The following is an 11,785-nucleotide window of genomic DNA, read 5'->3' on the forward strand; positions in this document are numbered from 1 at the left end:
CTGGCAACCTGAATGGATCAATGATTTTAAAATGAAGTTTGATGGCCATGCAAATTACGGGAGTTTTCCGGCATTTCAACAAAACGGGAGGGTGCTGGGAGATGACCTTGAAATACGGGAGAAACCCGGGAAAAACGGCAGTGTTGACAGGTATGCCCTGACCCCTTGGGCCCCTGGGACCGGCGCAGTGAGCTGCCTGATACAGTGGCGCTCGGGAGCAGTGAGGGGTTAGGTGCCTTGCTCAAGGGCACTTCAGCCGTTCCTACTGGTCTAACTGGTTCCTACTGGTTCGGACCGGCAACCCTCCGATTACAAGTCCAAAGCGCTAACCAGTAGGCCCAAAATTGCGTATGATGAGAAGGTGTGGCCTTCGACATTACAGGGGTATTGAGCAAATATTTTGTTATTAACATGTAGTACTCAAGTGGTGTGGCTCCATATGTTTAAATTCAAAACAGTTGGAATGTTTTGGTAAGATATGGTGTCTTAAAGTGTCCTCTACCAAACGGTTGAGCAGGCAGTTAAAGGGTTTAAATAGACTGCAGGCTACACATTTTAAACATCAGTTTCTTGAGTCATATAACTTATATAAGGGCGCTTGTCATGTGGCCTATTCTGTCAGCACCAGCCTTGCTGGAACCTTATGGCTCTTCTTCTGAAGTATCATCCCCAAGTTCACGGGCCAGACAATTACATTAAAGACCAGAAAAGTGGCGTCTACATTTACATTGCATTTATTAATTGAGCAGATTAATGTATTAATTTGCTACATTATTATGTGTAGGCCAACTGAAACCTGTAACAAATGTGATGCTGTCATCAGACGGTTACATGAGACTACTCTCCCCTTTTCAAGTGCAGTCCGACTTTGCAAGCATGGTGGGCTATCTGAAGGACTTCCAGGCCTAAACTAGCATGCTTCAGATGTGGAATCTACGCCTGTCGGTTGAGCAAGGCACCTAACCCCTCACTGCTCCCCGAGCAGCGCTGTTGTTGCAGGCAGCTCACTGCGCCGGGATTAGTGTGTGCTTCACCTCACTGTGTGTTCACTGTGTGCTGAGTGTAATTCATGGATTGGGATAAATGCAGACACCAAAGTTCCCTCACGGGATCAAAAGAGTATACTCATACTTATACTTACTTAAATTTGCATCACACTTTTAATTGAGTTTAGGGTGACACCCAGTGGTCATTTTCAGCACAGATTGGAAAACCTGCTCATTTAAGGAATCAGAATAACCTATTCCAGATAGGACAGGATATCAGACAGTTGATTATTGTAACCTAAACATCTGCTAACTACATCTGTTTTGCAGATGTAGTGCATCTGTTTTGCAGATGTAGTGTTACCGATTAAATAAACAATGCGTGCTAATACTCCTAGTAGATAGGTCTATGTTGATTTTGTGATAGCCTAATAGCGGGTGCCTACAAAGCACCTGCATAGTCAGCTGCAGTTGAATAAATAAAGTGCTTGTGGTTAAACATAGAATAATGCAGTTAAAGCAGACAATTTATTCTGATCTCCTGAACCAGCAGGGGTCGTCCGAAGGAAATGGCATAAAATCATTAGACAAATGCCGTCTTGATGTCAACCGCCAGTTTAAGATGAGTTAAAGTTTGTTGCAGCTGTCCCTGGATTGGCTATTCCAGTATGCACTTGCGTGTCTGTAGATAGGTTTCATATTTCTTTTACGTGCGCATTGAATGATTAGCCTACGATTTGTTATTTTCCTCCTATTACCATCACTTATTTCTCACTTTATCTAGTCAGGATAAGCTTAACCTTCCCTACGAGCGACACTTCAAGACTGATGTGGCAGCTTGTTCTGATCCGTGTTTAGCTGCTGTTGCTCCACTGACAGTCTGCTTGACAATATAGGACACATCTTTCCGTTTTCCCACCTCAGATGGACAGAAGCGCACTACCGGCAGCAGAGTACCGGATTCCTGGAACTCAGGGCACATGCGTTATAACCCGGAGGACGCGGCGAAAGTGAAGCGAAACATGTGGAGAGGAATGTTCAAATGGATACAAGTTTTATTCACGCAGCGGATATTAGAAACACACTGATTCACTGTATGTGCTACTATTTTGTAAGGATATCAAACTGCTGCCGTAGACACCCTACAGCCAGACTTAATCTCATCGTCGCTGTTGCATGTTTTGTATACTTCGTTTTTGCGCTTCACCGAGTACACTCAGTGTACACCCCGGACGGCAGGCTCGACCAGTACCAACGATACCGGACCGGGAGAGGTGTATACTCTGTGCTTCACGATGACCCGCTCGCAGCACCCGAACCTCCAACAGGACAAAACACAGGAGTCTTGCCTGACTCGGAGTCACACCCAACGAGATCCAACGTAGTCTACATAACGTTGAGAACAAAACGCCTGAAGCCGGCTATTATAAGGGGTACAGTGCGACCCAAAGTAAGAAGAAAAGGTGGCAAAAGAGTGAAGTATTGGGAACAGAATGGACTGGAAACCACAATTGACAAAGCGGGACAGGTCGAAAGGGGAGAAAAGCGTGATGATGATAACGACGCGGCTTGGAGCCAAATTGGAAACATCGGATTTAACAGTAAACTAATTCACAAGTTGAATACAGTGGATATTGTAAGTTCTATTAGGATTTATAGCGAAAAGGCACCGCCTTGGTTAACCAAAAATGACATTGATGCTATGCGCTTTCTCGCTGGGAGTGCAATTACGCGCATCGGAAAAGTGCAATTGCCAGAATCACAGCCTTTGTTGCTTTTCGAAAGCACAGCTGAGGGGTCCCCCGATGACCAGGAATGCCGGGGTCGTTGTGGTGTCATCAAACGAAGTATTGACATGTGTGAAGTATTCGCTTTTCATCTGGACAGGGTCTTGAATCTCAACATGAGCTTGCCAGCAGTTGGCAGGCGATTTCAGTACCTTGAAGGTAGGACCATTTGTAGGCCCAAATTTTTCATTGAAACGTTTTACTGAGAGCCAAACATGACATGGGCAGTCGACTGGTCATACAGATTACACAGTGACTGTCGTTTCGGTAGCAAAGACTGTACCATGAACCTTTAATTAGTTAGCATACCATCGGTGTCCTGTCAAGTAAGGGTTCAGATGCACAAGCCTCAAAATGCCACCTACGTCAAAAATTAGATAAATATGGTGAGTAAATGCTCTCCACACATAGTATACGTTAATCAAATAATTAAATAATCAAAACCAACTAAATACCACTCTCTTCCTGGTCTGAAATATCAATTTCTAGGCAAAAACCTATAGGAGCCTGATTTTAAATGCTCATTTAAAAGAAAAGTGGTCAGACGGATTTAGAGGGTTTTTCATCTGAACTCTTTTAATATTTACCTGTGGAATGTAGATACAAACAGAAAATGCCATTGTGTGGCATTATGCATTTTCCAAACATGGTATTTCACCTCAGACTTTTGGCACCACCAGATAACAAAGTCCTGAGCGATATGACTTCATGTTTTTCAAGCCATGATATTGCCAATGCTTGTGCAAAGCATTCACATCCTTGTTATAACTGTGAAATAGGCTGTGTTTTAGTCTGTCATGACTCATGTCAACATGCACCATGTCTCTTATCAATAGGCCCATAAGCCTAATTAGGTGAGAATTGACTTGTTGCCTTAGAATTGTCTGAGATATTGCTTAGAGGTCATTCTGCTGCTCTCTGGGCATGTGACCTTGACCTTGTCATTTAGCTTGCACTAACTCGGCCACTTAGGTGTCAAATGGCAGCTTCTCTACAGCATTCGTGACACAAGTTGGACACAGGACACAGCAGACTTGGCATTTTTGATTTTATTATGTTCAGTGAACAAGAGCAGCATGTGGTATTAACGAGAATTCAGAAAGATTGTAAATAACATTTATCTTATTATGTTGAGTGCCATTCGTCTTCCATATGTCAGATGCCTTTCTTATGCCTTTCATCAGTGCAAGGTGTGTTGCATGTTTATTGTTTATCTGTTGTTGTCCTGCCCCCTTTGAAGTCAGATGCCTTTTATTATGGATGCTAGATGTGGTGATGAGGTTTTTGCAGCTGTGTCCGCCTCTTTAACGGCTGTCATCCTGTCCCAGAAGACCGGCCCTGCCCCGTTGTGCTGTGGGACCCCTCCCTCAGCACTGTGGGGAACTCCAGCCAGCCGCCCCCCCGTCTGACCTGGGGCTCCTACCAGCGCCTCCTCAAGCACCGCTGCTGGCTCAAGGGGGTCCCCCCAAAACCGGAGTGGGGGTGCACCGACATACACCACTATGAGTGGAGCAAACTGGCCCTCTTTGACTTCCTGCTGCAGGTACAGTAATGGCTTCACACACATGCGGCAACATGAGTGTATAGCACACTCCACACGTGCGCCAACACACACACACGGCAACATGAGTGTAGCACACTCCACATACACGCGGCAACATGAGTGTAGCGCACTCTACACACACGCGGCAATATTAGTGTAGCGCACTCCACAAACACACGCCAACACACACACGCGCCAACATGAGTGTAGCACACTCCACACACACACGCGCCAACATGAGTGTAACGCCCTCCACACACGCGCACCAACAAACACGCGGCAACATGAGTGTAGCGCACTCCACACACACGCACCAACAAACACACAGCAACATGAGTGTAGCGCACTCCACACACACACACCAACAAACACGCGCCAACATGAGTGTAGCGCACTCCACACACACACACGCCAACATGAGTGTAGCGCACTCCACACACACACGCGCCAACATCAGTGTAGCGCACTCCACACACACATGCGCCAACATCAGTGTAGCGCACTCCACACACACGCGCCAACATGAGTGTATAGCGCACTCCACACATACTGTATGCTCGATGGTGTTTTAAGCCCCCACCATCGACTTCAAGGCAGCACTGCGACCGTCGACTTCAAGACACCTAACCCTAACCTTAACCATAACCCTAACTCTAACTCTAGTGCCTTCCATGCATTGCTGCCTGGAAGACGACGTTGGGGGCTTAAAATACCAAACACCCACACACACACGCCAAGCCGCCAACATGAGTGTATAGCGCACTCCACACACGTACCGACATGAGTGTAGCGCACTCCACTTTTGACATTGGACTCCATTAGATTCCATTGTTTTCAATACCACCCAGCACACCCTTCAGCCACCACTGCGTAGACTGTGATTGAACTGTATTTGTGTTGGCGCTGCTCAATAAAGACATATTTTGGCACTGGAGTGCGTGAGCAGGTGACAGAAAGTTTGATGTATAAGGATTTGTTAAGATCTGACTGGCAGGGAAAGTGAGTGAGATTTAATAAAATGGGTTAGTTTTAGTGTGAATTAGCTTTTTGCCCATGCGTCTGGTTGGCATTTTCGAATCTACCATTTAGGAAAACAGCAGATAGGGTATCGCGCCAACAACTCAAGGCATGACCGGTGCGTTAGTTCCATTGTCTTAAAGTCCCACAATCCAAAAGGTGTGCGAGTTCTCTTGGATTGTGAGAAGCTTTGAGTTCACACACATTGTTGGGAATTGGGACCATATTATTTTATTTGATGATTTTTTTTTCTAAACTCGAAGTCAGTGACCTGTAGTAAGAGGCCCTCCCCCACTGGGCAAGCTTCCCAGACCAGGATTACAACTAATCCAGAACTCAAGTGAACTTTGAATAAGTTGAGTGAGTTTTGCCTCAAACATAAACATAACTTATTTTGGGGACAGTAGCCTACTCGATCTACTGTATGTCTGAGAAGGAAAACCCTTGCACATTCAACATGTCCCATCATGTCTGTCAAGAAATGCATGCAAAAACACAAATTTGAAATAACAATGTCATGACATACAGTATGCAATGTGCCCAGGAGAATGTAATTCGCCATAAGCTTGATGAGAGGAATCTACTAATGATTTCCAATTCTGGCTTATTATTCACATATTATGTCATCTTGCCTGGATCCAGAATGAACTGAAACCCTGATAGGGCTTTCTCAGCCATTAAGGTAACCAAGCTGGTCTGTTGGAAACAGCTAAACTGAGCTTCTTTGGTCCAAATAAGTGACCAACACATGCACTTTATCCCGTGCACTGTGTGAAACTCTTCTTGAAGAGCCAGAGTGTTGACGATGCCCCCCTTCTCTCTGCTGCAGGTGGACGGCCGCCTGGCAGGTGTCTGTGTGTGTGTGTGTGTGTGTGTGTGTGTGTGTGCTGTGTGTGCTGTGTGTGTGTGTGTGCGTGGGGGGGGTGTGTGTGTACGGTGTGTGTGTGTGTGTGTGTGTGTGTGTGTGTGTGTGTGTGTGTGTGTGTGTGTGCGTGGGGTGTGTGTGTGTGAGTGTGTACGGTGTGTGTGTGTGTGTGTGTACGGTGTGTGTGTGTGTGTGTGTGTGTTTGCGGTGTTGACGATGTCCCCCTTCTCTCTGCTGCAGGTGGACGGCCGCCTGGACATGGGCTGCTGTGGGTTCAGACCCCGGCCTGAGGATTCATGTGTGCAGCTGGGACACCACCAGAAATGTGCCGACTCCGACGGGGTAGAACTGGCCCACATTGTCCACCGCAAGCACGACCGCAGGCACATGGTGTTCGTTAACAACAAGGGCTTCTTTGACCGAGACGTAGACAACCTGGACTTCAGGCTGCTTGTGGGAATCAAGGAGTAAGTGTCAGTAGGGGTCACTGTCATGTCCTGCCAGCATGTAAAAAGAGAAAGTGTCTCTGAAGAGTCAGCACCCCAAGTGTTATGATTATGTAAGTCATAATATGATTTTGGCAAAAGGACAAATGCCATTAGGCACAAAGGTACAGTATACTCCATATTTTTCCCATGTTAGCAGAGCATGCTTTTCCCTCTGACTGCTGGAAGTTCCTGAGGGAGGACGTGTCATCTAACAGCAGAGACCGGTGGTAACCGTGGTAACAGTTCTCTGAGGGAGGACTGGTCATCTAACAGCAGAGAGTGGTGGTAACCGTGGTAACAGAAGTTCCCTGAGGGAGGACTTTTACCTCCCTCATGCTGTAGCGCGTTACTGGGTAGAAACCCTAAATTCTCACACTTTTATAATGATCAAAAACCCCAAATCCTAAATTCTCACACTTTATAATGATCAAAAACCCAAAATCCTAAATTCTCACAATTAATTCTCACACTTTAAAATAATCAAAACCCCAAAATTCTAAATTCTCACACTTTATAATGATCAAAAACCCAGTCACACTCTGGGTGAGCCCCATGAGGATGTGTGTGAGTTTGCCTTGGCTCTGGACTCGTGGGAACATTCCAATGCGTATGTTATGAGATATAAACTTACCGGCTCAGGTGGCCCTACTGATGTTTCGCCCCTTCATCCGTAGTAGCATGTTCCACTCCGGCACATCCATAGTGCCTCTTCTGTGGTCAGTAAATCAGCGGGGCATAGCACAGTGGCAGGACTGGGGGACTCACGGAGGATCGGGGATCAGTGACGTGACACACACGAGCTCAGCTGTCACACAAGCATGGAGAGAGACGACTTTCACATGAGGACGACACACACAGACACACAACACACACACACACACACACAAATACACAACGCACACACCACACACACCACACACACCGCATGCACACACACACACACACACACAGTGCATACTAACGTCCAGGCTTGGAATTTCACCATTTTAGGGGCAAGGCCACTTGGCCTTCAGTTGGACATATTTGGTGGGGGGCACAAAGGCCACATGTCAGGGCACAAAGGCCAAAGTTAACTATACAGTAGTAGGCTCTAAAAATGATCAAAATTGTATTTAGCCTATTCACAGCAGTAGACCTGCATCACTGTATGAAACATTACAAAAACATGAAACATGACATATTACATAGAACTGTAAATCATCTGATTATCTAATATTTACAGTTATTACACGGCTCTTCATAGTGCTGCAGAATGCTCCATTCACTTGAATGGGCCTTCCCAACGTTCGGCGGTCTGCTAATTCTGAATAACAGACCGTTGCTAAGTATAACAGACCGCGTCAAGGAAAATGGGCTTTGTGCTTCTAAGTCAATTCTTTCATATCACTACGCAAGAATTGTAACTTCATTCAAAAGTGAAAGCAGACGGTTGATCAGCTGTGTTCTAAAGAATGTTTGATTCAAGTTCAGCGTGTGTTGTTGCGAACTATTTGTTTCTCAGCAAAAGCCATGATGAAACGGTAACAAATAGGCTATAGCCTAGGCTATGTACTGTAGGCTAAAGAGTCATATCGTATAGGGAGTTTATTGTGTCGTTTTGGTAAGTAGCCGTGTAATAAGCGGGATAATGTATAGAACGCCGGTCATTGTCGGGAGATAGGTCCCTTCAGGGCGGAACAAGACCCCTCCGCTGCGTGTCGGGGTCCAGTTCGCCCTGTCGGGACCTATCTCCCGACAATGACCGGCGTTCTATACATTATCCCTTACATATCTAGGCTATATTTAACATTTACTTTATATTTGACCTGTTATGAAATCATGTATTGAACAATTTAAGCACAGCTTAGCTTTAAGAAACTCAAATAGCCTAGATGCATGCTTAGCATTTTGTGATCATTAAGGCTACTTTAACAAACTCTTAGTCAGCTGTATATCCTCTGATTTTAATATTTACCGACATCTAGGCGATATTTGTAACATTTACATTTTGTATTTGGCCTGTTATAAAATCACGTCGAAAAACACGTTGTGAAACTTAAAGCCCAAATTTGGAGACATGCATGTCGAAATTTGCTGCAAATTCAATTTAACCGGATTACTCTGGAACGGCTTACTGTACAGGGGACTGCTTTAAACCTTCATGTTCGGTAAGGTCTGCTGTTTATTTTGGTATATGGTTTGCCATGTTTTGAACGAAGGGTTCGTGAAGTATTCCACCAAGATAAATGGGTAGGGAGATAGGCGCAGAACCTAGAATTTATGATTCAATTTAATCATAGTATTTATTTGTCTCGCGAACCGTTCACCAAACGGCTAACATTGTTTACAAGCTGAGAAAAAGCTCTTTCATGTGATGTGATACTTGTGATGTTTGTATGATGAGTAGGCTACTTTGCGAGTACTGTAGTTAAACTGAGAAGAATGGGTGAATCTGGACGCACTTTCTTTCTTGCCGTGCGCTGTCACTTTCTCCACTGCATAAAAGACTACATTAATTTGCGCTGTGAATGCTAAGATTATTTTGTCAGGCCATAGGCTAATAAAATACGCTATTAGTCGGACGCAAACCAGAATATTGAAAGAAGGGGGCACCAAGGCCACAGTGGCCTGTAAACCTCTGATTTTCAAAGGGGCATCACGGCCAACGCAAGGGGCAAAGACGGCCATGGCCGTCGTGGCCGCCATGAAATTCCTACCCTGCTAACATCACCATGTGCTTCCACCCATGCACCCATATGTTCTGAACATGTTGTTTCCAAGAGCGTTCAATGAGTGCTCTTTAGGGCAAAACCGTTCAGGAGATGCAAATGCATGTCAATCCTCTACATGTGAATCTACATAGCTTTACCAGCTCTATGATGTCTGTAAAGGGCATTTCAGGAGCTTTCAGTATCTGCATGATGTCTGTAAAGGGCATTTCAGTAGCTTTCAGTAGCTGCATGATGTCTGCATGAAGGCCATATATGTTTTGCCTTTCAGTAGATGCATAGTCCGTCATGATATAAGCCAGTTAACAGCATTATTTATATGTCTCGCCCTCTATTTCTCTCTCTGTCTCAGGTTCCCAGACCAGGCGGTGTCCGTGTTGAGAGGGCACCGTTTGAGAGAGAGGCTGCTGCAGTCCCTGTTCCTGGATCAGGTGTACTGGGAGAGTCAGGGTGGCCGGCAGGGCATCGACAAACTCATTGACGTGATTGAGAGGCGCGCCAACATTCTGCTCACCTACATCAACGCACATGGGATTAAAGTCATCCCAATGAAGTAACAAGGACCACAAATATGCACGAGTACACACACATGCACACACACACACACATACGGTCATAGCCATATTCTCTCTCAGTTTTTAACATACAGTAGTGGTATCTGTAGAAAACACACCTATACGTTTTGCCTTTCAGCATGTCTGCATATTCTGTCTGGATATCTGCCAATTTAGTTTGCCTCAGCTGAGCTCCAGATCATTTTATACAGCTTTTTCCTCCAGCCCATATCATACGACCATGTCTCTGTGTTTAACCATGTGTTTGTGTATAACCATTACCCACCACATCTGCCCAGCATGCCCCCTCCCTGCTTATTCATACTCATGAAGAGCCTCTCTTTGGCATTTCAGTCACATTTTCTCATATGTACCCACACTCTCTCACACACACACACACACACACACACACACACACACACACACACACACAGTCACACACACACACACACACACAGTCATATCTTCTCATATGTACCACCACAATATTATTTATACTGTTCACCATGTTATTCATAAACCAAGACACTTTATATGACAATTTTCCACTTTTCTACAGAAATCACATAACATATTAGCTTCCACTGGTATCATTATGTTGTCAATGTAACATTTATGCTGTTTTACAGAGTTCTGGTAAATCACATATTTCAGAGCATCATGTCTTTAGAAGTGTTTGATTTGTCAAGTCACACAGCTTCAGTGGAACAAAAAACCCTTTATAGATGCACCACCCAAAGATTAATTAATCAGATACATAATTATGGCATTTACACAGTCCTTGCATTTTCTAAAAACGGTCGTGAAAGTATGTTTTATTTATTTATTTGTGTACAGATGGGCCCTTTGAGTTTGTAGAGCATAGGGGTGTCTGTGCTCCTATCTTAATAAACCCATGTATGACTGAAAGCACTCACTGCTAGCCCATGTCTCTGTGTCATGTGACACCACCATGGTTGATTTGAACTGTGATCATAAGTTTAGTTGAAGTGTCCCTTTGAGTTCTGAGCCACGGATAGCTTGTATCCCATTCTGGCGATGCCAGCCTCTTATGAACATCATCAGTTGTACATGGACCAATATGAAGTTACGAAGAAATTACAACAAAGTGTTTTGCTATTGCTTGACTTAAAATATCAGTTTCAATGTTTTTGTCATAAGTATAGTATTGCAAATCAAAATAAATAAATATGTGTACAATGATGTATGCTTGCTGTGAGATCTTTCCAGCAGCAAACACTGTCACCAATTCTACACAACCAACGTCAGTCTCCACAGAAAAGAAAACACTTAGCAAGTCCACAGCGTCATGTCAACACACCCTGCCCTGGGGTTTAAGGTAGATCTGCCGTTCGTGGGATTAGACTGTGGATCTCCTCTACGACACGTCATGGATGTAGCTGTGTGTGTGTGCGTGTGAGAACATGAGAATAAGTGAGAACATGGTTTGTGTGTGTGTGTTGAGAGCATGGCTTGGGTGTGAGTACAGGGGCGAATGTGTGTGTATCTGTGTGTGTGTGTGTGTGTGTGTCCTGTTGGTTTAACCTCTGAGGACCTGTCTTAGTGGAGAGGCGGTGGAAATAGCTGTGCTGCTTGTTTTTGTAAGGAAGGCAGGCAGCACTATTTCTGTCTGAGTGCCACAGGGCCAACCTCTCAACCTCATTTTGTCTGCTCTACACACTCAGTCTCTCTCTCTCTCTCTCTCTCTCTCTTTCATTCTCTGTCTCATTCTCAAGCTCTTTCTTTTTCACTTTCTCCATCCCTCATGCTTTCTCTCTCTTCATTTCTCATCTACCGTTACCGTGTAATTCCTCCTGTCTCTGTCTCTCCTTCACTC

At 44.8% G+C, this 11,785-nt stretch overlaps 1 protein-coding gene across 3 annotated transcripts; it reads left to right on the top strand.

Moving 5' to 3' along the window:
- The first annotated feature begins 1,618 nt into the window (after positions 1–1,618).
- On the top strand, positions 1,619–11,151 carry gask1b (golgi associated kinase 1B). Of its 3 annotated transcripts, none has more exons than XM_042062003.1 (4): positions 1,619–2,932; positions 4,102–4,316; positions 6,439–6,665; positions 9,747–11,151. In XM_042062003.1, the coding sequence occupies exons 1-4, from the start codon at positions 2,029–2,031 to the stop codon at positions 9,949–9,951; spliced, it is 1,551 nt and encodes a 516-aa protein (XP_041917937.1). In that variant the 5' UTR covers positions 1,619–2,028; the 3' UTR covers positions 9,952–11,151. The 3 variants fall into 3 exon arrangements, with proteins under 3 accessions (XP_041917937.1, XP_041917938.1, XP_041917939.1); XM_042062004.1 differs by having other exon boundaries at positions 4,105–4,316; XM_042062005.1 differs by lacking the exon at positions 9,747–11,151 and adding an exon at positions 7,361–7,613.
- The last annotated feature ends 634 nt before the right edge of the window (positions 11,152–11,785 follow it).

The sequence above is a fragment of the Alosa sapidissima genome, chromosome 14, assembly GCF_018492685.1.
Source record: "Alosa sapidissima isolate fAloSap1 chromosome 14, fAloSap1.pri, whole genome shotgun sequence".
Lineage (NCBI taxonomy): Eukaryota > Metazoa > Chordata > Actinopteri > Clupeiformes > Clupeidae > Alosa > Alosa sapidissima.